The 21,884-nt window shown below is 37.7% G+C and overlaps 1 protein-coding gene and 1 long non-coding RNA gene across 2 annotated transcripts; both read right to left on the reverse strand.

The window, feature by feature from the left end:
* Window positions 1-569: 569 nt before the first annotated feature.
* On the reverse strand, window positions 570-20,144 carry tmc8 (transmembrane channel-like 8). Its single transcript, XM_082155841.1, has 16 exons — window positions 19,983-20,144; window positions 18,425-18,629; window positions 16,933-17,081; window positions 16,605-16,733; window positions 15,332-15,381; window positions 14,766-14,908; window positions 13,620-13,767; window positions 13,064-13,231; window positions 12,323-12,474; window positions 11,882-11,951; window positions 7,438-7,565; window positions 5,203-5,389; window positions 4,378-4,508; window positions 3,757-3,906; window positions 3,300-3,378; window positions 570-1,786 (listed from the first exon to the last, which is right to left on the reverse strand). The coding sequence occupies exons 1-16, from the start codon at window positions 20,032-20,034 to the stop codon at window positions 1,715-1,717; spliced, it is 2,013 nt and encodes a 670-aa protein (XP_082011967.1). The 5' UTR covers window positions 20,035-20,144; the 3' UTR covers window positions 570-1,714.
* LOC309488031 lies at window positions 1,896-3,293 on the reverse strand. Its single transcript, XR_014201978.1, has 2 exons — window positions 2,411-3,293; window positions 1,896-2,377 (listed from the first exon to the last, which is right to left on the reverse strand). It is a non-coding gene; the product is annotated as an uncharacterized lncRNA (long non-coding RNA).
* Window positions 20,145-21,884: the final 1,740 nt, after the last annotated feature.

Genomic DNA, 21,884 nt, shown 5'->3' on the forward strand with positions numbered 1-21,884 from the left:
TGTGTGTGGACTGTGTTACTGCATATGTATGTGTGTGGACTCTGTGTTACTGCGTGTGTGTGTGTGTGTGTGTGTGTGTGTGTGTGTGTGTGTGTGTGTGTGTGTGTGTGTGTGTATGTATGTAAAAGCGTGTGTGTGTGTGTGTGTGTGTGTGTGTGGACTGTGTAAAGTGTGTGTGTGTGTGTGTGTGTGTGTGTGTGTGGACTGTGTAAAGTATGTGTGTGTGTGTGTGTTTGAGATATTTTCTCATCATGTGTTCATCAGAGATAACGAGCTTCATCTCGTCACTGAATTTCCACATTATGAGACACTTTTACAGAATCAGACACCAGGGTATTAATTCCACTACTCGTAATAAAATAAAGATGAACAAATAAAATATAAAAACTAAGTTAGATGTCAAAGCAACATTTAAATTTTTTTTTTTGATATTTTTGTGTATAAGCTGAAGTACTAAAATAACTCAAACTAAATACTAAAACTTAATAAAAACTATATAGACATATATAAAATCCACAAACACTAACTAAAATGAAAACAGAAAAACAAATTGAAATATTGACAGAAACTATAAAAGTATTTACTTTATTGAGAGAATATATTAACAAATCAACAAAAATGCAAAAACGTACAAACTAAAGCATAACAAAATATTATGTGTTAATAATAATACTGACAAAGAGCTTTAAAAAGTACCACACAAAGTTTCTATAAATATCACAGACATACAAACAAACACACAGTTCTGACATTTAACTCTCCAAGAACAACGAATATAACAATAAGATGAAAACAATGATATCATTGGAATCAGAACAATTATTTTTACAGCTTTAAAATGATAAAAACATTGAATCCATCCTGATTTAAAGTGGTCAAAATCCAGCGTTTAATGTTGTTTATGTGTCTATGTGGTGTTTTAATATGCTTTAAGACAAACCATGTGTAAGTTCATAAGTCGACAGCATTGCTGAGTATTTCCTCCTTAAAACTGCAGTGAACCAAAGACAGTCTCAAACACACGCTTTGAAATCGCTGGTGTTTCTGACGTCACAAACTACCTTGTAACCAATCAGATCAACGTGTGATCGTCAACCAGTGGATCTCTGAGCTGAGTGAGTGAGTGGAGGCGGGGCTCATTTGCATATTCATAGAACCACGCATACTAAATGAGGCAAGAGTGTCGAGTTACATTCAAGATATTTTAAGACATGACATTTTTTTTCAATATGTCATTTTGGTGATCAAAGACGAGTTTTAAGAGCTTGAGCATTTAAAGCGACAGACGACAAAACTGTAGCGTTTATAATAAACATTGATGTCGTGCGCTGGGGTGGACCCTGATATAATTATCGTTACTGGTGTGAACGGGCCAAATTAAACTATAAAAGGCATGACATTTAGGGTGAACTTTGACCTAATATAATAAACTCAGAGATCATGAGCACAAAGAATAAAGCTCTGAGTGAAAGGAAATCTTCTTCCTTCTGATGTCCAATTATATTATACGAGTAATTTACTGTTTTATGACACACAGATCGTTTTTGGTGAGCAGTTTCAGATCAAGTCGTTGCATCAGTTTAGGGTCAGGGTTAGGGTCGGGGTTAGGGTCAGGGTTAGGGGTCAGGGTCAGGTTAGGGTTAATCTTGCCCTCTTTTTTTTAACTGAAGACAATGTTTTGTAATGGTGTTGGTTTGGTCATATGGATGTTGAGCTAGCGTGTTCGTTGCTGTCGTCTCGTGATGGTCGAGTGCTGTTTCACCAGAAAGCGTTTATCAGAGCTGCACTGCAGAGACACAAACACACACAGAAGGCTTTTAACACTGACATTTTAATATATAGTTCAGTAGAAAAAATAGAAACCACAGATCATCATGAACAAATGTTCTTCCAGTAACGTTAGCACTAAATTCTAAAGGTCCTTTCACACTGGACGCGATTTTGACGCACGAATAATTCGCGCGATGGTTTTATTTTTTGATCATCTGTGTGTGTAATGAGCGCTTCCACACCGAACGCTAATGTGCTGCGGCGGAAACACGACTGTGAGTGTGTTGTGTGATAGTTTTAGTCGTTGTATAGTCCTGTGCTGTGTAGGCTAGCAGGCTAAACTACATTTGGGATAGAAAGCTAACACTATTATCGTCAAAGATAGAGACAGAGACCGTGTTTACTTTGAACATGTGACAAAAATGTAGTGAGACTATTTAGGGCTGCTTTTAGTATTACTATACATGCTTTGTGTGATATCTACAGTTTCTAGTCGAATGATTTTAACTTGTTACTTTGTGTGTTGCATGTAATGTGTATTGACATTACAATACGCACTGTGTTTAGTTGAAGATGCAAAAACACTGTGGGAAAACCTCAGGGACACCTGTGTGAGAAAGAGGAGAGAGGAAAAGGAAACTAAGAGTGGACATTAGCATTACTCCCCTTCAAACTCTCTGTTCTGTAAGATTGGCTGCACCCAAAACCTTCTTTTCTGTCCTTTAAAGAAAATGAAAAGCTCGTCTTCACTGGATGATGATGATGATGATGATGATGAAGTGTCCATGTTTTCTCAGCTGTCGGCACGAAAGTTTTGGAATGTTGAAGCTCTGAACGTCACAGACGTCGCAAATTTGCGTTGCGGACGATGTGAATGATTTTGACGCGAACTATTCACACATGAACTATTCACACATGAACTATTCACACATGAACTATTCACACATGAACTATTCACACATGAACTATTCACACATGAACTATTCGCACATGAACTATTCGCACATGAACTATTCACACATGAACTATTCACACATGAACTATTCGCACATGAACTATTCGCACATGAACTATTCGCTTTTTTGTTACGCGTCCGGTGTGAAAGGGCCTTTATCTATACATCAGTCATGGAATGTTTTTTCTGAAACGTTTTATTTCGTCTTTTTTAAATGTTGCTACTTGTTTCAGAACGTTCATTCAAAAGTAACATAATGTGTGAAGAATGATACAATAGAATGTTCTCTAAACGTTCACATAACCAAGAAGAAACATTGTTTCATAATTGTTTTGAGAACATTCAAAACTAACACATATGGAATATTCCCTGAAAACACATTTAAAACGTTTTAATTTTTTTTATTATTATTGTTTTGAACATTCATAAATAACATTTTCATAACTTAATTTTTATTAGTGGGGATGTTGACAAACGCTGAACTTTGTGTTTGTGTTTCTCTTTGTTTGCATCTGCTAAAGGAATGAAAGTTGATGAAAGTAGATCTTCTCAGTTGTCCACGTGAAACACTCACCATCACCAGCATGTCCTTCAGTCTCTCGATGGCTTTACGGTTCGCTCGTCCGCGAGACACATACGACGTCAGGATCACACTGTCAGAACACATCAGTCACAGAACATTCATGAGCTATGAGGATATCACATCACCGCTGCTTCAGATCCAGCATTAGAAGCACACACACACACACACACACACACACACACACACACACAATCACTCACTCACTCAATCACTCACTCACTCAGTCACTCACTCAATCGCTCGCTCGCTCGCTCACACACACACACACACACACACACACACACACACACACACTCACTCACTCACTCACTCACTCACTCACTCACTCACTCACTCACTCACTCACTCACACACACACACACACACACACTCTCACTCACACACACACACTCACACACTCTCACTCACACACACACACACACACACACACACACACACACACACTTACACCTCAGCCAGTATGAGAGTGAATGCGAAGGCCTCTGATGAGATGTAGCTGATGGTGTTCTGCACCGGATCCGGCAGCGTCTTCACACACACACTCGTCACGTTAAACACGGTTGTGTCTTTAAACGGGCCGCAGCTTCCCGCTCCAAACCTCAGACGAGAACATGCCAGGATGCGGGTTATGAACGTGAGGAAAACCACACTAATATAACGCTCACATCAATAAATTTTTGGTGTTTTTATCAAGGCAAGACACTACAGGCGACACTATAGAGGAACAATTAACTAATTCACCATACTTGATTACTTAATTTAACAATTGCAAACCTGTTTTGTACACGTTTTCTGAAATGTAATGTTTAAATATGATAATGAGTCATCATCTAAATAAATATGCACTAATTTGCATACATTTCCAGCACGTAAATCTGAACATTGGATAAAGCCAGAGTCATAATTCTTGTTTGATCAAGTGCAATAAAATAAACACTTTCTTTCCACTAGTTTGAATGAAGAATATTATGGAAGCAAAACTGACCAGCATGAAAAACACTGGATTTGCCTGTAGAGTCTTGCCTTAAACTGTATTATATTATAAATATATGTCAGCATTGACCAGTACCTGTTGATGTTGACCACTAATGTGACCACAGACATGAAGAGACCCAACAACAGCATGAAGTGGAATAGAACGGAAGAACTGGCGGTCCGGAACATTCTCTGAGCCGGAACACAACAGCGCACCACTGTGAACTGACACACAGATGATATTATTATTATTATTATTATTATTATTTAGCTGTTTCTAAATCTAAATCTGAAAGCAGGGTTATTATTACGGAAACACTGAACAGCAATGTAAAAAAAGAAATTATTTAAAAAAATATATAAATATCTAAAATTACGAGAATAAAGTCGAAATTCTTGTAATTTTAGATATTTATATATATTTTTTAAATAATTTCTTTTTTAATAGAATAAAGTCGGAATATTTCGAGAATAAAGTCGAAATATTTTGAGAACAAAGTCTAAATATTTTGAGAATAAAGTCTAAATATTTTGAGAATAAAGTCGAACCATTACGAGAATAAAGTCGTCATATTTCGAGAATAAAGACGAAATATTTATAAAGTCAAAATAACAAGCACTTTTATTATGTTTAGATCCATGTCTAAGGCAGTTCGACTTCACGAGTGCATTCCTTACTTTGTAATTTTGACATTATTCTCGAAATATTGCGACTTTATTCTCGAAATATTTCAACTTTATTGTCGAAATATTTTTACTTTAACCTCGAAATATTGCGACTTTAATCTCAAAATATTTCGACTTTATTCTCGAAACATTACTTTATTTTCGAAATATTTCGACTTCTTGAAACTGGGTAACTAAAACCATAAAAACATTTTCGTTGTTTGAAATAAAATAGAATTTGAGAGATGAAGACCTTCTTGAGGTAGAAGAGGATCAGCAGCCTGACGGAGCTGATGGCCGGCAGCAGGGGGCAGTAAAACACACCCACCCATGTGACCGTCTGACTGTTCACCAGGTCCAGCACGTTGAAGGGAATCTCAAACTGCTTCTTGCCTAGTATCTGTGCTAGCGATGAGGATGGAAACCTCTCCACCAAGAAGCTATTAAATAAAGTTTATCATATACTGTACATATATAGTTCTGTAATGTGAATCCAAATATCCAAACAAAACTTTGCATTCGCTTGCAAAACGTTTGCGTTCGCTCAAAAAAAAATTGTGTTACAAGAAACGTTGCATTTGCTCTTAAAACTTTTGCGTTACGAGAACGTTTTGCGTTCGCACATTAAAATGTTGCATTTTGAGAAACATTGCGTTTGCTCTTAAAACTTTTGCATTCCGAGAAACTTTGAGTTCGCTCATAAAACGTTTACGTTCGCTCATAAAACGTTTGCGTTACGAGAAACGTTTGCGTTCGCTCATAAAACGTTTGCGTTACGAGAAACTTTGCGTTCGCTCATAAAACGTTTGCATTCGCTCATAAAACATATGCGTTACGAGAAACTTTGCATTCGCTCATAAAACGTTTGCATTCGCTCATAAAACGTTTGCGTTACGAGAAACTTTGCGTTCGCTCATAAAACGTTTGCGTTATGAGAAACTTTGCGTTCGCTCATAAAACGTTTGCGTTACGAGAAACTTTGCGTTCGCTCATAAAACGTTTGCATTCGCTCATAAAACGTTTGCGTTACGAGAAACTTTGCGTTCGCTCATAAAACGTTTGCATTCGCTTATAAAACGTTTGCGTTACGAGAAACTTTGCGTTCGCTCATAAAACGTTTGCATTCGCTCATAAAACGTTTGCGTTACGAGAAACTTTGCGTTCGCTCATAAAACGTTTGCATTCGCTCATTAAACGTTTGCGTTATGAGAAACTTTGCATTCGCTCATAAAACGTTTGCATTCGCTCATAAAACGTTTCCGCTACGAGAAACTTTGCGTTCGCTCATAAAACCTTTGCGTTACGAGAAACTTTGCGTTTGCTCATAAAACCTTTGCGTTACGAGAAACTTTGCGTTCGCTCATAAAACGTTTGCGTTACGAGAAACTTTGCTTTCGCTCATAAAACGTTTGCGTTACGAGAAACTTTGCGTTCGCTCATAAAACATTTGCGTTACGAGAAACTTTGCGTTCGCTCATAAAACGTTTGCGTTACGAGAAACGTTTGCGTTACGAGAAACGTTTGCGTTACGAGAAACTTTGCGTTCACTCATAAAACGTTTGCGTTACGAGAAACTTTGCGTTCGCTCATAAAACGTTTGCGTTACGAGAAACTTTGCTTTCGCTCATAAAACGTTTGCGTTACGAGAAACTTTGCTTTCGCTCATAAAACGTTTGCGTTACGAGAAACGTTTGCGTTACGAGAAACTTTGCGTTCGCTCATAAAACGTTTGCGTTACGAGAACGAGAAACTTTGCTTTCGCTCATAAAACGTTTGCGTTACGAGAAACTTTGCTTTCGCTCATAAAACGTTTGCGTTATGAGAAACGTTTGCGTTACGAGAAACTTTGCGTTCGCTCATAAAACGTTTGCGTTACGAGAAACTTTGCGTTCGCTCATAAAACGTTTGCGTTACCAGAAACTTTGCTTTCGCTCATAAAACGTTTGCGTTACGAGAAACTTTGCGTTCGCTCATAAAACGTTTGCGTTACCAGAAACTTTGCTTTCGCTCATAAAACGTTTGCGTTACCAGAAACTTTGCTTTCGCTCATAAAACGTTTGCGTTACGAGAAACTTTGCGTTCGCTCATAAAACGTTTGCGTTACGAGAAACTTTGCTTTCGCTCATAAAACGTTTGCGTTACGAGAAACGTTTGCGTTACGAGAAACTTTGCGTTCGCTCATAAAACGTTTGCGTTACGAGAAACTTTGCGTTCGCTCATAAAACGTTTGCGTTACGAGAAACTTTGCTTTCGCTCATAAAACGTTTGCGTTACGAGAAACTTTGCGTTCGCTCATAAAAACGTTTGCATTTGAAAATCTAAATAAAGCAAATACCAAAAGATAATAATTTGTGTCTTACGAGCATTAACGACATCCGTGAACAAGCGAATGTGTCGTATAATTATTGAAATGCTAACTAATAATATTAACCTGAGGGAGGTAAAATATTTTAGCTTAACTGGGTTCAGTAAAGTCTGAGTAACTCACGTTCTTGGGTAAGCCACAAAAAACGCATTGAAGAAACACTCCAGGAAGTTGAAGATGGTGAGTTTGTACATCTCCCTCCCAAACGCGTTCTCTTTGCAAGTCGGAGTCTGAGCTATGGAAGGCATTTTCTGCCAAATTTAAATAAATAAATTAAATGATTAAAATGAAAATTAAAACCAGATTAACGATTTCATTACAGAAAACTGTATGCAAAAAATGTGACAAAATTGAGAATGAAATTAAATGATTTCATTTTCACAGCATTATCCCTGTCAAATTGAAAAATAAAATGCAATTGTTGATTTCACATTTCATTTTCACTACAGTCTCGAGAAGTTACATTATTTCTCCATTAGATGGAGACAAAGACTGTCTTAATGAGTGAGTCAGTCAGTCAGTAGAGAAGACTTTTGAAATGACTCAAACTTGTGATCACGGAGAAGAAAGACGCAACTGACATGACTATAGGCACGGACAACCCCTTTTAACTGTTAAAAGTACAAGATATCACACCGGACATTCAAACAGATTTTTTATTATGAATATAGCACTGACCTGAAGGAAAATGCTATATCTAGCCTAAATGCAGGTACACTCGCTTTCTCGATCTCATCCAGAAGTTGTTACTCGAAATGAAAATCAGCATTGTGATTCTTTTTGTACACAAACTTAAAATAACCAAAAGACACGTAACAGTTAAACAGTGGACAGATACAGGCTAGTAGTGCTGTATCTGAATAAGTCACGGCTGAAGGGCGTTGTTAGGCACGACGCGAATATGAAACATTGGCCGAGGTTCTCGGTTAAAGCTAGCGGCAGAGGTGGGCACAAATACATCAAAAACTATTTTGTTACAAACTACAAATACTGGCTCATGAAATGTAACAAAATAAAATACAAAATACTGATGTGAAAAATGTATTTAAATAAAATACAAGTAATTAGTATTTTGAAAATACAAAAATACTCCCACAATAATCTTAAAGGGATAGTTCACCTAAAAATGAAAGTTCTGTCAGTAATTACTCTCCCTCATGTTGTTCCAACCCCGTAAGACCTTCGTTCATCTTTGGAACACAAATTAAGATATTTTTGATTAAATCTGAGAGCTGGATCACTCCTCCATAGGCTTATAAGACACTATAACTTGCTGGCCAAGAAAATGTATTAAAGAGATCGTTAATATAGTCCAAGTGACTACAGTGGCTCAATCTTAAGTTTATAAAGCGACGACAATACTTTTTGTGCGCAAAAAAACAACAAAAATAACGACTTTATTCCACTATTCATTTCCTTCTCTCTGGGCCTCGAGTTGGTTCACGTAGTGTTTTAGCGCAGTGCGTCTGTGTTACACGTCACCACGCATCACACACATGACCAGCGTCGGCCAATAGTGAGCCTACGTGTGACGTACAACACAGACGCGCTGCGCTAAAACACTACGTGAACTAACTCAAGGCCCAGAGAGAAGGAAATGAATAGTGGAATAAAGTCGTTCTTTTTTTATTTATTTTTTGCGCACAAATCTTTGTGCATCCTGGACATTGCCATTGCCAACATCAGACCGAAAATATGGCAAAATCATTTACTATGGTGATAAGCATATGGTGATTTTTCTTAAGTATTTAAGTATTTGAAATACTCTAAATACACTCCCTCAAAATATTTTGTTACAAACTACATTTTATTTTTTCCACAACTGCAAAATACAAATTACAAAATACACTAAAGTAATTAAATACGTATTTAAAATACATTTAATTGAAATACTGCCCATGTCTGGCTAGCGGGTATTAATGTCTGGCTATAATTGTTGTAGAAATTGTGTTACTAAGACCTTTGTACACCCAAATAGTTGAATTTCTAAAACAGCCTAATACATGAATGAACCTCATGGTCGATTATGGTCTAGTCTGAGTCTAACATCATAACTAACATGGTCAGGCTGGTTGTGTCCATGTTCTAATGCTGTGGCAGCTTCCCGCAAAAGCTCACTAACAGATTTCGCCATATCTCGTCGTCTCGATTACAATATAATCACATTTAAATCATTTCGTTTCACACATTCAACTCATGCACACGGGACGTCGACGACTTCGCTTTACAGAAGGCGTGTCTCAGCGCCGTTACTAGAATAAGCCACACCCACTCATTAACATAGAATTTGCATGCAGGTTGTCTTTGAAAATGAAAACGAAAATGAAAACTGTGAAATAAAAGAGGAATTAAAATGAAAACGAAAATTTACATTTGTATTTGAATTGTGTCATTATTATTGCGTGAGCGTTACTAAAGAGCATTGTAAAAACTGTATTTGTAGTTTCTTTTTCACGTTTGGCTTTTCATTTTAATATTGGCAGTCTTGCCTCGAGACTGTAGTGGAAATGAAATGTGAAATCAACAATTGCATTTTATTTTTCAATTTGACAGGGATAATGCTGTGAAAATGAAATCATTTAGGGACCGTTCGGTATTTATGGAAGGGGCCACCGGAGGAAAATAGGGGAGGGTCATGTCTTTTTATTCTTTGTTGAGGGGAGGGTCATCCAACTTTTCTTAGAAAAAGTGCATCATGTCAGAACAAAATGCCAAAGCAATGTTTACCCGGCAAAGCTTTAAAGCACGAGCAAATAATGAACTTTTGTGATTGCGAATAAGTGCACAGTGTCCTGTGAGTGTAACTCTACCGCTGCATTAACATGTGATGTGAACGTCGAGTTTTACAGTATTGCGACTGAGGCGCCAGAACTGCTGCTGATAGAATGTGCGCTGTAGCGCGATACTACCATATTTTAGTTTCCATTTATTTTGTTTCCACGATGTGTAAGATGTAGGGCTACCACATCTTTAAATTACTATTAGTATTATTTAATTTGACATAATAAAATACGTAGACCTACACCACAAAAACTAGTTGAGGATAAATTCGTTAAAATTGGGCGATTCCAGTGTTATGGACGTGACATTTGCAGTCAAAACTTGAAATATAAATTCTCAGAAAATGCATTTAATACCAATATTTTGAAATGTCTGAAAGGAGTCAAGACATTAGAAAAATATCAGTCTACACATGCGTTTTATATTTAATATGAGGGAAATACACATGTGACGTGACACAAAAAATCTTTAACTTTTAGGTGGCAAAATATTTTTTAGTAATTCTATAAATTACACTGTGCAAACCAAAAGATATATACCCACCGGATGAATAAAGATCGGCCTCCACAGAACATAAAATATTATTTTTATTTTATTTTTCGTGTTCGCATTTATGTGAAAAAAAAAACAAGAAAAAACAACAACAATGTTACGGGCGTGACAGTTCTCCATTACGGACATGACTGCTCTGAAAGCGACTTTAAAAATTTCACAGAGACCTCAAACAGAAAGCACAAAGCCTTTCTTTAAAGTGAATTTCGTTTTTATATTAATTGTATCTTAATTTTAATCAATGTTTCATCTGGATTTAATAAATAAGAAGTATAAATATAGTAGAAAATAGATAGCCTAATCATGACACGGAGGCGCGGGCGAGTGAACTGGACTCTTGTCTCATAAATGAACCGAAACTCAGCGTAAGGCTACTTGCCTCACAGACCTGAGAAATATATAGAAAGCTTGAAATGTCTACTTTTAAACAGAACAATTCAAAATGAAGGAAAACAGACTGCTTTCTGCTTATGAAATGTGCATTTCTCTCTGGCGCGTTCTGAGAAGATCTTTGCAGTCGACACAGAAAACACTTGTTTATTAATAAACAATTAAAATGTTTCCTTGCTATATTTGACATATTAATAATCATTACTTTTGCCGGTTCTTTGTGACAGGTTTTATATGCTTTGTTGGCAGCGCCACCCACAAGTTGAACGAGTCACACCGCATCAGCACCGAAAACATTTGTTTTCAAATCTAAAATCAAAAAATCGTGATACGAACCGAATCAGGTTTGGTTTATCGTTACAGCCCTAGTAAGATGAGAAAGCAAGAGTTTATGGTTTAAAAAAAAACAATGGCTATCTGAACATCTTTGCCAAGCGCAAACCAGTACAGAAGTAGGCTAATCAATAAATTATCGGGGAGGGTCATGCCTTTTTTCACAATCATTTTGGAGGGTCATAGAAAAATGTATTGCTGGCGAAGGGAGGGTCATGTCTTTTTTGACAACAGATCTCAAAACTCCTCCGGTGGCCCCTTAAATAAAAAACGAACAGTCCCTTAATTTCATTCTCAATTTTGTCACATTTTTTGCATACAGTTTTCTGTAATGAAATCGTTAATCTGGTTTTAATTTTCATTTTAATCATTTAATTTATTTATTTAAATTTGGCAGAAAATGCCTTCCATACTGAGCAAGTCACAGTTCAAGAGACAAAAGAGTTCAAAAGTCCCCATTTGTCTTTCATGTAATCTCGTTGTTGTGTAGGAGAAACAGCTGTGAACAAACCTGTTCGGTTGTAGGTCTTATGAGGAAGAACAGATAGATGCCCAAAGTAGACAACTTCAGGAAAATACTCCTGTAATATTCACACGAGTTTAAGTCAAGTCCTATTTGGACACACATCGTTTCAAAGCAGCTTGACAGAATATCATGAGGTTAATGTTTATAATATCTTAATATCTTCATGCCTTATAGTTGCATTTAGAAGATTAGAGCTGGACGATAGTATAGTTTACATTTTGCAATGATATAAACAATCAAACTGTATGTGAATATACTGTGTGTATGCGGATAAAGTACGTACTAATATATTCAGAGCAGGGCGATAATTTACATCTTGCAAATTGCAATTAAATGTAAAAAATCAAGTAGTTGAGATATTGCTGTATTTATTACCACAGGAACATGTAAGACACACTAGAGGTCAAAGTGCATGACCTTTCTGACCTGATCAGGGTGAGGTTGAGCTGGATGGTGAGTGAATAATCTTCAAACTCTGAGATTTTACTGAAGATGTGCGGCAATATGTAGTTTATCGACGCCATTGTGATTGGAGGAAGATACTCCAACATCAGAGACAACACGGTCCAGTCAGCATCCTGAAACTGACGAGAGAGACGATCATTAGGAAACACATCCTGAACTCACTTTCTTAAAGAAGATCTATTCTGCTTTTCCATCTTCATCTGTGTTTAGTGTGTAATGTTGGTGTTCGATCATGATAAAGCTCCAGTTCTCCTCTATATCAGTGTCAGTGTTTCTGAACTCCTGAAACGCCTCCATTGTAGTCTTGAGTTTCTTCCGGGAACGAACACGTCACAATATTCCTCATTATAATAATTCATGCGCAGAATAAAGGGGCGGGGCCTGGTTGAGTTAGTTAGTAGTGTGTTAAACTGGCAGTTATTGAAAGGGGCGGGACATTTCCCAAACACACTCGAAGCGCTCGACCAATCACAACACACTGCTCCAGCCGACCAATCAGAGCACAGTGTGCTTTTCAGAAGGAGGAGCTTCATAGAGACAGGAAGTAAACAGAGCGTTACTGACAGACTGGGAAAAGAGGAGCCGCAACAATGGAGAATATGAGGACAATAATCAACATTCAAGTTCTAGTAGAGCCTGAAAACAACATCAAGACTTTGTAAAAGGGCATGATTATATGGCCTCTTTATACATGTACAGTACCTTTTTTTCTTGTGACAGAAAGATGGTGTAATGGATCATAGCGAATGCGCTTCCCAGAAGAACCAGCACAAGGAAGTTCAGAGAGACCCGCAGGAGAAAGAGCCGAACCCAGAGTCTGAGCGATCGGCTCTGGACTCTCTCGTGAAACGTCTGCTCTTCTAGATCCATCTGGAGAAGAGGTCAGAGGTCATCCACACAATTCAATTCAATTCACATGTATTTGTACAGCGCTTTTCACAATACACATCATTTCAAAGCAGCTTTACAGAAAGTGCATGAGTCCACATTACAGTTTACAGTGATCTGTTATCAGAGGAAACTCTAAGCTATGCATTTCAGAAATGTACATACAAAATCACAGTTGGCGAAAAAGGTATTAATTTAAACAGTGTAATTAATGCAGAAACACTGAGCTCATTGAAGTAATTAATGCTTGCTTGTTAACAAATGATTATGACATTTAGAAAAATGTAGCACTATGGGATCTAAACCTCTTTGTAAACTCTCTCTGAGCCTGACATGACAGATATACGTGAAGCTCATGTTGATTTCTCACCTTCAGTTCGTTTCTGATGAAGTTTTGTTTCAGTGATGCCGCTTGCGAGTCCTGAATACTGAAATCCCATCCACAGAAAACCTTGTAACTCAGGTTTGAACTGAAGCGGTTTCCAGTGAGCCACGAGTGTTTGTATCCCACAACCGTCCTGAAGGAGAGAATGGACATCAGTGAACGAAAAGGGACACGGAGATGGACAAAATGATGAGGTTGGAGGAAAAATGTGATTTGATTGCTTTTGCATTCACTCACAAAACTTTTGCATTCATTTAAAAAACATTTGCATTCACAAAACTTTTGCATTCATTTAAAAAACATTTGCATTCACTCACAAAACTTTTGCATTCACTCACAAAACTTTTGCATTCACTCACAAAACTTTTGCATTCACTCACAAAACTTACAAAACTTTTGCATTCACTCACAAAACTTACAAAACTTTTGCATTCACTCACAAAACTTACAAAACTTTTGCATTCACTCACAAAACTTTTGCATTCACTCACAAAACTACTTTTGCATTCATTTAAAAAACTTTTGCATTCAGTCACAAAACTTTTGCACTCACAAAACTTTTGCATTCATTTAAAAAACATTTGCATTCACTCACAAAACTTACAAAACTTTTGCATTCACTCACAAAACTTTTGCATTCGGACACAAAACTTTTGCATTCGCTTGAAAAACTTTCTCATTCTACCGAGAAACTTTGTTTGCTTATTAGAAATGTTAAAATATTTTCATTCTCAAAACTTTTGCAAGCAAATACGAAGGTTCTTTGGGAACACTAATGTTTTGCCAGTGAATGCAAAAGCATTGAAATGTAATCTTTCCTCGTGTCTCATGTTTTTTCCATCACCATGTCCCTTTGTCCCCTTTATGGGATTCGTTCACAACAATTAAAATGGGAAACACATGTACATGTGTGTTGCCAGTATAAATGTTCCCAGTTCAATAGCTGTTCAGTTCTATGCACAGCATTTGCAAACTGAGAGACAATTAGACATGATGCTGTTGATTCAGTCTATGGTTATAGCGCCACTTAGCAGTCAAGAGCAGCAAATGCATGTTTCTGCTGAAATCTCAATCTGTAAGTTGTACTGAAGCAGGAACGTTGGTCTGATAGCTCAGGGTAAATGATCTGACCTGCGGACCACCATGATGATGCTGAGGAAGAGGACAGAGATCATGCCAAGTAGAAAGAGGAGTGGAGTGTTTAAACAGTCTAAATTAAGAGACCCACCACGAGTGTAGAAACTGTAAAACACTGGAGAGTTTTCAAGAACACCCTGGAAAACACAGAGAACCGCAACAGGAGAGAGAGAGAAAGAGCATGCAGAGTGTTGAAGACAGATACAAATGAGACAATGACCTTGTTTACATGCAAATAAACATAAATCTGAGTGCCATAAACCATTAAGACAATATCCTGGTTAACTGAAATCCCCATACATTCATTTATATCTGTGCATGTACAGACAAAAACAATAGGCAGTTGTGAAATGTCAAGAAATAGAATAAAAACTGTTTTTACTACATTAACAGAAAGGGAACATAATTCAATATAATGCAGCATAACAAACCACATGACTTTAATTGCTCTCTGGTCATCGAGAGTGAGTTTTCATTTATGGTAAATGAGTTCATTAAATAAAATCTGAAAATGATGATCAGTGTGGAAATTAGAGAGCGATAATCATAAAATGACTTACTGATCCAACAAATATGTCTTTAAATCCAAAGGTGCTATTTTTCGGATGGCCTAAAAAAAAATGTATTTGACATATTAGATCAGTTTTAGTGCATCAACTCTAAAGGCCTGTTCACACCAAAAATGATAACTGTAAATTTTACTATAATGATAACTACATTAGCATTCACACCAAGGACAATAACGATATAGTTCTAAAAATGTAATAAGAATAGCAGATTCTACACAAACAATCATATTAACGGCACAGAGGAACGATATCATTGGAATCACTTTCAGAACGTTTTTTCCAGCTGATGAACGATAAAATCACTGACAACCAATCAGAATCCATCCTGCTTTAAAGAGCTTGAGCATTTAAAGGTGCAGTAAGCAATTTGTGACAAACTCTGTTATTTGAAATCACCAAAACAAACACGCCCCTACCCAACAGGACCACACCCCTAACTTTATAGCCCCGCCCACAAATTCATGAACACACTATGAAACACAGGCTCTTCCCCCCTAATGAGTGGACACGCCCCTCACTGCTGATTGGCTATTGTGTGTTTTGGTGCTCAGGTCTGTTCCATTTCAAACAGCGTTTCTCAGAAATCGCTTTCTGCACATTTAAAGCGACAGACAACAAAACTGCACCGCGCTTATAATAAACAGAAAGATATTGTGCGCTGGTGTGGACGCTAATATAGTTATCTTTATAGTTATTGGTGTGAACGAGCCTTAAAAGTGCGCTGGAGTTTTGTTACTTTAAACAATGTTTTTATCGTTCATCAGCTGGAAAAAAATCGTTCTGAATGTGATTCCAACGATATCGTTCTGAATGTGCCGTTATTGTTATAGTTGTGATGTGAACTTTTATTGCAATATGCAAGAATATGCAACGCTTTTTTGCAATATGCGATAAAATGCAACATTTTTATTGCAATATGCAAGAATATGCAACGTTTTTTTGCAATATGCGATAATGCAACGGTTTTTATTGCAATATGCAAGAATATGCAACGTTTTTTGCAATATGCGATAAAATGCAACGGGTTTTTTTTCAACATGCAAAAATTTCCAATTTTTTTTATTCAATATGCAATAAAAAAACGAATTCAAAGGGAAAATAAGATTATTGGCACATATCTTTCCTTGTTTTAAGCATAAACTCACTTAATTTTGATAAACTTTTGGCTAAACAAGCTTTAAAATCTTGAGTAGTTTTGCTTGTCCTCGGAGTGAACGGGCCTGTTAAGAGACCGCAGACTCTCGGCCGGTCTCAGTGTTCGTACCTGAGTTCTCCCTGAACACCAGCGTTGGCGTCAGCACAGATCCAGCGATGATCACGCAGTAAAGCAGGTTCAAGCACAGCAAGTACCGCAAAAACACAAAGTACGCCTTCACCCCGACACCAAACTGACCTGTGGATCAGATTCAGTTAACCAGTCTAACATCATCTACTCACTTGCACAGCATTAACATACTCATAGTGATGGCAATTTCAAAACACTGCTTCATCAAGCTTCGAAACCTTTACCAATCTTTTGCTCCGAATCAATGGTTTGTATTTACACTGTATTGACCACTAGGGGTTACAGTGGATACATACTCAACACTCACCTTCGATCTTATGAAGCGTGTGTCTCCATGGCAACAGTCCTGACAGGGCCCCGCCCACATGCTCCTTTATGCGCCGCCTAGTGGTTTGCTGGCTCCGCCTCCACGAGTCCCAGTAGCCAAAGCTGCGTCTCTGCACATGCTGCCTCTCTCTGATTGGCACAAACAAAACTGAAACACTGAAACTGACCACTAGATGGTGATGTGTTTGTGTATAATTCACTCAATCCACTACTTATAATACAACGTTTGAAGGCTCCCCAATATAGGCTAAGACATTTCTGTATTTATGCCGTAATTATGAGAAAGGTGCTCATTTTAACTTTTAACTGGGAGTACTGAACTATTACATTAACCACAATTCATTTTGTGATTTCAGAAGTTTGAAGAACCGTGTGCTTCAGTTCATTAAAACACCTTTTACTTGCTAAAAAAGTTCTAAACTATCAATCAGACGACAGATTGTGTGCAACAGGTTTTTCAGGCAGTTTCGATCATGCTGATCATTTGAAATTTGCGTATCAAATATAATACAGTAGGCTTTATGTTAAAGTCCCCCCGTAGTCAATAATTGTATCCGTTAAAACTCATCTTTGATCACCAAAATGACATATTTAAACGTTTTTTCCTTGAAAAAACAATCTTCATGTCTTAAAATATCTTGACTGTAACTCGACACCCTTGTCTCATTTAGTATGCGCGGTTCTATGAATATGCAAATGAGCCCCGCCCTCACTCACTCACTCAGCTCAGAGATCCACTGGTTGACGATCACACGTTGATCTGATTGGTTACAAGGTAGTTTGTGACGTCAGAAACACCAGCGATTTCAAAGCGTGTGTTTGAGACTGTCTTTGGTTCACTGCAGTTTTAAGGAGGAAATACTCAGCAATGCTGTCGACTTATGAACTTACACATTTTTTGTCTTAAAGCATAGTAAAAACACCACATACACACATAAACAACATTAAAAGCTGGATTTTCACCACACAGGGACTTTAATTCATTTAAATCATTTTAAGTCATCCTGCACCTGCTTTGGAAGTTTGCTGGCGCCCCCTAGTGGAGCCCGGCCTCTGTTGCATTGAGAACCACTGCGTTAGAATACTACAAATGAGCAACTAGCACAACTAAAACTATGAACTGAACCCGTCATTTCACCATCTATGTTAACTATAGACCCGATATAGTCCGGCTATGAGTAACACACTTCTAGCCAAAATAACCTTGAATGTCGTTTTTGCCAAAATAACTTGCAAGATGATAAACAGATAAAGAGATAAACATAAACAGTGATTACAAGGTGTTTGGTTTCATTTCCTCACTCATTTCATTTCTAGACTAGTCTATTCTCGGGCGATGGTTTAGACGTCTATTGCATTTTCACTGACAGCCCAAATGTTGGCTTGTTTTAGCCTCGACGTCTGGGCTGAGTTTGGACGCTATTAGACGTCTTTAAAACGCAAAATTGTTTGCAGGGAAGCCTCTCACTCACTTGATGTCTCTCTTGTCCTGCAGACAGACAGGTAGAGCTCTGAGCGGGACACTGGGGTTCCAGGAGACTCTGTCCTTGTCGGGATCATGTGTGACGGGGTCTGCGTGAGGTCGTCGATGAGCCTGTGAGCTCGGCAACAGCCCGAATATCTCAGTCTGATAGTATTCACACGAGTCGCTGGACACATCCGAGCCGCAGCTCTCATCTGTGCGGACAGACATCATTCATGTCATCATATGAGCGTTGAAAAAAACTAAAACAGTTTTTCACTCAGAAATTGCTAGTAAATTTCACAAAAAATGACAAAGAAATGGCAAGTAACATTGAGTTAAAAGTTAAAGACTGAAATAGTATTTTCTTGTAAAACACTACAATAATCTTTGTTTTATTTGCAACATTGGACAAATATTTTTTTAAATTGCAATGAAATAAATGCTTCATTTTTTTTGTCTTGTCTTTTTATTGCAATATGCAAGAATGTGCAACGTTTTTTATTGCAATATCCAATGTTTTTTATTGCAATATGCAAGAATATGCAACGTTTTTTTTATTGCAATATGCAAGAATATGCAATGTTTAACACTTTATTCCAATATGCAAGAATGTGCAACGTTTTTTATTGCAATATCCAATGCTTTTTATTGCAATATGCAAGAATATGCAACTTTTTTATTGCAATATGCAAGAATTGACACCTTTTTAAAAATTCAATATGCAAGAATATTGCAATAAAAAAACACTAATTCAAAGGGAAAGCAAGATTATTGTCAGATATCTTTCCTTGTTTTAAAGGGATAGTTCACCCAAAAATGAAAATTCTGTCATCATTTACTCACCCTCAAGTTGTTTCAAACCTGTATGAGTTTCTTTTTATCTGCTGAACACAAAAGAAGATATTTAGAAAAATGTCGGTAACCAAACAGTTGATGGACCCCATTGACTTCCATAGTATTTTTTTTTTCCTACTATGGAAGTCAATGGGGTCCATCAACTGTTTGGTTACCGACATTTTTCTAAATATCTTCTTTTGTGTTCAGCAGAAAAAAAGAAATTCATACAGGTTTGAAATGATGACAGAATTTTCATTTTTGGGTGAACTATCCCTTTAAGCGTAAACTCACTTAATTTTGATAAGCTTTTCAGTAAACAAGCCCTAAAATCTCAAGTAGTTTTGCTTGTCAAGTAAATGTATCTTGATTTATTAATGTTTAGATATTTGTGCTGGAAAACAAGAATCGTTTTTGCAGTGAACTTTGAAAAAAACATATTTTTACAGTGCACATACATGTGTTCAGACACATGAAGAACACTATACATACTGTATTCTAATACTTTATGAAAGTTTTTTGTGTTTTAAAAGCTGTTTTGGTGTCGTCTGGCTATTAAAGCGAGTATAGAGGCGTGATGCAAACAAACCACAGAAGAAGGAAGTCAAGTCTGTTGAAACTCTAAATTATCGGAGGAAACTGATGTGCATAAATGATTCAAACAAAAAGCCATGGTGTGATATATGATGTCCCTTGATCAATGATATTGTCACACACACACACACACACACCTGATAGGAGTCTTTGGAAGTTTGCTCTCCGGTCTTCTCTTTCCATCATCATCCGTCAGTGTGTCGAGGCCCTTCACACACACACACACTCATAGACTCGTATGAGCAGAAGACGGAAGACCTCGAGCGTGGAGCGCTTCTCTTCTCAGTGTGTTCTAATAAGAGAGTTCACAGGAAGTCATGTGATGAACGAGTGGGTGTCGTGGAATCTTGAGTGACACAGAGTTTCAGATCTCGGCCAGGTCAGTACAGACGTTTGATGTGTTTCCGTCACTTACTTGCACTTTAGTTTGAGTGCTTTCTGACCAACACATTTAGCTGACTTTTTTCAGCTGTTCATGATTAGAATTTTAAAACAAACATTTTACAGAGATTATGCTTGGTTGCTAAGTGGTCACCAGGGTGTTGCTAGAGTATTCTGGGTGGTTGCTAGGGTGTTCAGGGTGGTTTCTAGGCAGTTGTGAGGGTGTTCTGGGTGGTTGGTAGGTGATTGTTATGCAGTTGCTAGGGTCTTCTGGATGGTTGCTATGGTGTTGTTAGGCAGTTGCTATGGTGTTCTGGAAGGTTGCTAGGTGGTAGCTAGGGTGTTGTGGGTTGTTGCTGAGCAGTTGTTGAAGCGTTCTAAATGGTTGCTTGGCAGTTTCTATGGAACTCTTGAGTGGTTGCTAGCGTGTTCTGGGTGGTTGCTAGGCAGTTTCTATGGTACTTTGAGTGGTTGCTAAGCAGTTGCTAGGTTCTGAATGGATGCTAGGGTGTTGCTAGTCGGTTTGTTTTGATGCTCTGCATGGTTACTGGGTGGTAGCTAAGGTGCTCTGGGTGGTTTCTAGGTGGTTGCTAGGCGTGGTACCTTGAGTGGTTACTAAGCAGTTGCTAGAGTATTAGACAGTTGCCAGGTGATTGTTATGCAGTTGCTAGGGTCTTCTGGATGGCTGCTCTCGTGCTGCTAGGTGATTGCTAGGCAGTTCCTATGGTGTTCTGAAAGGTTGCTAGGTGGTAATTAGGGTGTTCTGGGTGGTTTCTAGGAGGTTGCTAGGGTGTTGCGAGGAAGTTCCTGAAGTGTTCTGGGTGGTTGCTTGGCAGTTTCTATGGTACTCTGAGTGATTGCTAGGTGGTTGCTAGGGTGTTCTGGATGGTTGCTAGGCAGTTTCTATGGTACTCTAAGTGGTTGCGAGCTTGTTCTGATTGGTTGCTATGGTGTTGCTAGTCGTTGTTTTGGTGTTCTGGATGGTTACTAGGGGGTAGCTAGGGTGTTCTGGATGGTTTCTAGGTGGTTGCTAGGCATAGTACCTTGAGTGGTTGCTAGGCTGTTTCTAGGGTTTTCTGTGTGGTTTCTAGGTGGTTGTTAGGCATGGTACCTTTAGTGGTTACTAAGCAGTTGCCAGGTGGTTGCTAGGGTGTTAGGCAGTTGCTAGGTGGCTGTTAGGCAGTGTCTTCTGGACTTTTATGTATTTGAATAACACTTTCATCCAAAAGCAACTAATATTGCATTCAAGGTTTATATTTTAATCAGTTCATGCATTACTTGGGAATCGAACCCATGACCTCTATGTTGTGAGCGCAATGATCCACTGTGAGCTACAGGAATGTGTAAATTACTTTGTTATTGTTTAAACGTTAATATTTTATTCTTACCCGGAATAAGATTAAAATAAATAAAACATTTGATATAAACAAACTGATTTAAATAAATAAATATTACATCTAACATTACAGCACAACAATGAGTATATACTTTTTATATATATATATATATATCACTGAATAAATGAGGTATTTATACATGAAAACATAGTCTAGGACAGGGGTCACTCACAGTAAAAGGAGGATCCGGCATCTGAAGACTGAAAACCCCCGCAAGCTCTTAATGTACTGTGATAAACATGCATTATGTTCTCGGTTGTG

This window comes from Leuciscus leuciscus, assembly GCF_965113295.1.
Source record: "Leuciscus leuciscus genome assembly, chromosome: 23".
NCBI classification, from domain to species: Eukaryota; Metazoa; Chordata; class Actinopteri; order Cypriniformes; family Leuciscidae; genus Leuciscus; species Leuciscus leuciscus.